The sequence below is a fragment of the Leguminivora glycinivorella genome, chromosome Z (assembly GCF_023078275.1).
Source record: "Leguminivora glycinivorella isolate SPB_JAAS2020 chromosome Z, LegGlyc_1.1, whole genome shotgun sequence".
NCBI lineage: Eukaryota > Metazoa > Arthropoda > Insecta > Lepidoptera > Tortricidae > Leguminivora > Leguminivora glycinivorella.
The window spans coordinates 20,476,372-20,480,545 of NC_062998.1; the positions used below are offsets into that span (position 1 = coordinate 20,476,372).

Below are 4,174 nucleotides of genomic sequence, written 5' to 3' on the forward strand. Positions count from 1 at the left end.
AATCCGTTTCCATAGTTTTATTTCATACCTATGTACTTCTTGTCAAGTCGTTTATTTCATGAGTAACTATCGCGGTAACCGAAGACAATATTAAGAAGTATAGGTATACTAATGGGCATTAGGTATTGTATATAGCGCCATCATCTCTCGGTGAATTCGCCAAGTATTTTGCGTGACCTGTGTAGTATAGTATTTCAGGGATAATTTCTTTATAATATTAACCGATTTCGTCAGTTTTTACTTTATTTGAAAGATTATGTTTTACGCAAAATCTCGTGTAATACGATATACATCCTGAATGGTCAGTTAAAAAAAATGTTTCCAAGATACAGACACGATTTTATTTTTCTTGTAATATTTAGCATGAAGCCAATGTTTCGTAAAGTTTGCACAATTTTTCGTTGGCAAACTTCGGAGATAGAGGGGCGTAGGGGGCCGTATTTTTTAATTTTCCTTCGAAATTATTATTTTTTCTTCAAAAAAAAATTATAAAAAATAGTTTTGACATGGAAAATTTGAGCTTTTTCTAAAAATGAATGAAAATTAAAGGTCCTGTGTTTTAAAAATATTATTTTCGGACTCGTCCGGTGAAAAGATGCGATTACGCCAAATGTCCGGGTTTTTTAAATCTTTGTCCGGGTTTGACAAAATTCGAGATGGCAGCCCTACCTACGAGTAGGTATTTGTGACAATCAGCGCCCTCCTTACCCAAATTGCCAAATAGTACATTACGATACAACTGATACTTACAAGTGCGATAAATCAGTGTCACTGGACCACTGAAATAAGAACATCGAAACGAGTGGCGATAAATTAAAACACGAACGCAGAGTATTTTAAATCGACACGTGTTGCGAATTACTTATTCGCACATGTATCGTACAACGTTTTAACACGTTCACTGCGGAGCCGGATTTTGTGAACTCGCTCTCAGTGCGTTACAACCCATGAGAGTCCTGTATTGAGCTTTCTCTCTGTGCGGTACAAGTCAATTACAGCTTGTAAGGGGGTTTCATATTTTACCTAAAATACCTTTACCAGATACACATTTATTAAATTTTATTGAAACAATGTTTAGTCTAATAACTAGTCTACACAATGCTGTCTTCGCCGAAGTTGATGACTGTTCGTTTAGATTTTATAGACAAATTAATTAACAGGTCAAAATTGACTTGTACCGCACAGCCAGAACGGACACAGGTAAAAATGTCGATGATTTAGTAGTGATGAGGAAAATAAACGAACTAATATATCGATCCAATTCTTACTTTCTTTACCTTTAATGTAACCAGATTTTTATATACAACCAAAACTTTTAACTTTGCTCTTAACATTATTTAAAAAACGATTTTTAGAAACTAGTAAATATTTTGCATCAAGCAATTTAAACTTTTTACAATATATTTTTACGTAATAATATTTAGCAAAATTGTAATCGTTTTGCGTATAAAAGCGTTATATTGTATTTAACGAATTTCATTTAAAACAATCGAAACCACAGATGTCATATATACCATAGGTCAAGCAAACGTATCTACTTAGCGTGTCAAATGAACTCAGTGAAATCCACTGAGTTGTCCGTCTTTAATCGCAGCTTGCAGCTTTCGTGCGTCAGATTTTGTAAGTTGAAGTCAACAAAAACATTAAAAATGCCTCGTTACGAGATATTTAATTACAACAACACAAAAATTATGAACACTTAGAGGCCTGAGACATATTTAAAATCACAGGCAAGTAACAACTTCAGTACAAAATCTGACACGCTCGGCCCCTATACAAATAGATGAACTTGTTTCTTCTATCTAAATCTAGTTCTGTGATCGAAACACATTTTTTCACCACAAAATAACGTGTGGATTGATAATATGGTAACAACACTAATGCATTTTGCACTAGTCACACACAAGGTCGTGCGTAACAGGTCATTATAAGCCCTGTTCCGCACTGAATAACAAAAGTTTAAGACTGGTGCGAACAGGACATATGTGACCTGTTTATTAATTTATATGCTGTTAAATAGAGTGTAAAATGACAAATATAAACGTATACTTGACTATATAAAAATAGTAAAATATCACAATGATATGGGCTTCGCACTAGGGTAAAGTTGCGCATTTCTGTCGCCGCACCAGGGGGAAGTCCAGAACAGGGTCAGAATGACCTGTTTCGCAGTGAACGTGTTAATGAGCTCATTACCTAACGAGTGCGGTAATATAACGCCATATGTACTGTAAACTGTAAAGTAGTTGTCAATAGGCTAGTTTGCTATACTTCAAATAAAATATTTTATGCAGTGCACAAAACAAAACACCACATAATTAGAAAAAAAATATGGACAGCTACTTGGTAGTTATGTTTAATCATTATTTTGTATTTAATAAGATAATAAGAGAAATATATAAAGTAAATAAATTGACCGTGACGTCACTCCTCGGTATTTCATAGTAATTCCATATTAGCAAATCGTTTTGACAGTTCTTAAAAAGCTGATTTGACTAGTAGGAAACTAGCCTATGCGGACCCCAGGCTCCCATGAGCCGCGGCGAATGCCGGGATAACGCAAGGAGCATGATGATGTAGGGTAAAGTATAAACCCACCAGCTTGTGGCGGGGCCGCTCCTTGTTGCGCAGCAGCACGACGTGCGAGACGGGGATGTAGCGGCCCTTGCCCCGGTTGTACAGGAAGGGCTCCACCTTGGTCTTGATGGCGTGGTCGATCTCCGCGTACTGCTTGTTCTGCACGGCCCGCTTCATCATGTCCACCAGCAGCCCGCCACCTGTGCCCGTATCATGCTCATGTTTTTATCATGCCTCACTTTCGCACTTATATACTTGTTAGAACGTGACAGACATGGTGACAGCCGACCATCTTAGCCCTGCTGAAGTGATATTAGCATGACGAGTTGACGAGAAGTGGTCGATTAGATAGGAAATCTCGCTACGCAATCCACTTCGTACTAGAAGAGAGGCCTATGCTCAACAGTGGGCGATAAAGGGCTGACATGATGATGATGATGATGATGATGATATGAGCAACAAAGATTGTGCCACTGTTGCTGGAACCGCGGAGCATGAATGCAAGCCAAGCGTGCAGTTTCAGTTTGATGCGACTACAATAACGCGGGTGATGCTATTTCATTAATGAATGACATTGTAATGTAAGGCCGTTTTCACATTATCCGATCCGATATCGGATGTCGGACCGATATCCCATACATTACAGGCGCCATCTTGGATTTTTTCTGTCGAAATCCTTCCGACATCCGATATCGGATCGGATAATGTGAAAACGGTCTAACGCTCTAACCAAGGCGCTTGAAACGAGAACGTTCAGTCCTTACTTTTGAAATCTTTGGTAGGTATTTTAGAACTATGTATTAGGAACCCGGGCCAAAATTTTATGGTTTTACCAAGTTTTACTTTTAAATACAAACAACGAAAAACTGTACTCACCCTTAACATCAACCAGCTTATATATTTTTTGTGTACAAGTGCCAGCTTGTTTCTTGACACCACTTGTTACATTACTTTCAGTATTACCCATTATGACGTATGTAGCGAAATCACTAACATAAAAATACACTTAATAATTGATTCAGTACCTCTGAACTGTCAATACACTCTTGAAGTGTAGCGCGCCTAAGTTTATGCGAGCATTGATCGACAAAACTTACTTCGTTGTCATAACAATAATTGATTTTATGCTAACGAGTTTTCTTACCTATCAGTTGTTTTTCATTGTATCCTTGATAATCTACTTAGTCCATCCTACAGAATATGTATACGGTCACAGATTTAAGTGCTTTTAGAGTATACGGTGCTTTTGGAAAGAATATTTAGGTTCAAGGAGCATACCTACATAAGTGAATCACTCTATGAATGAAATTCATTCATACATATTGTTACTCGTACATATGATCCCCGATTAAATTTCATCGTGTTTATAGCATCCATTAAACTAAAGAAGGATATATTTATTATAAGGGTTACAGTCTAGGTATTATATCTGGGTGGTCTGTGGTTTCTGCATACCTAGCAGGGAAAATCTATTGAGCGCACATGTATTTAGGTAGATATATACTTATTTATATAATGGGAAGGGAGAAAATTAATAATAACTCATAACATAATATAACATGGTAATATAAAAACCTTGAGCTTCTGTTACTTAAGC

General features: G+C 37.0%; 1 protein-coding gene across 1 annotated transcript in view; it reads right to left on the reverse strand.

Annotated features, from left to right (window-relative positions):
* LOC125241828 (transient receptor potential cation channel subfamily V member 5) overlaps positions 1 to 3,544 on the reverse strand; it is a 30,476-nt gene extending 26,932 nt beyond the window's left edge. The window contains exons 1-2 of the mRNA XM_048150473.1: positions 3,541 to 3,544; positions 2,599 to 2,777 (exon numbers count right to left, since the gene is read on the reverse strand). Coding sequence (XP_048006430.1) covers positions 2,599 to 2,777; positions 3,541 to 3,544 — 183 coding nt within the window. The remainder of the gene's footprint in view (positions 1 to 2,598; positions 2,778 to 3,540) is intronic.
* Positions 3,545 to 4,174: the final 630 nt, after the last annotated feature.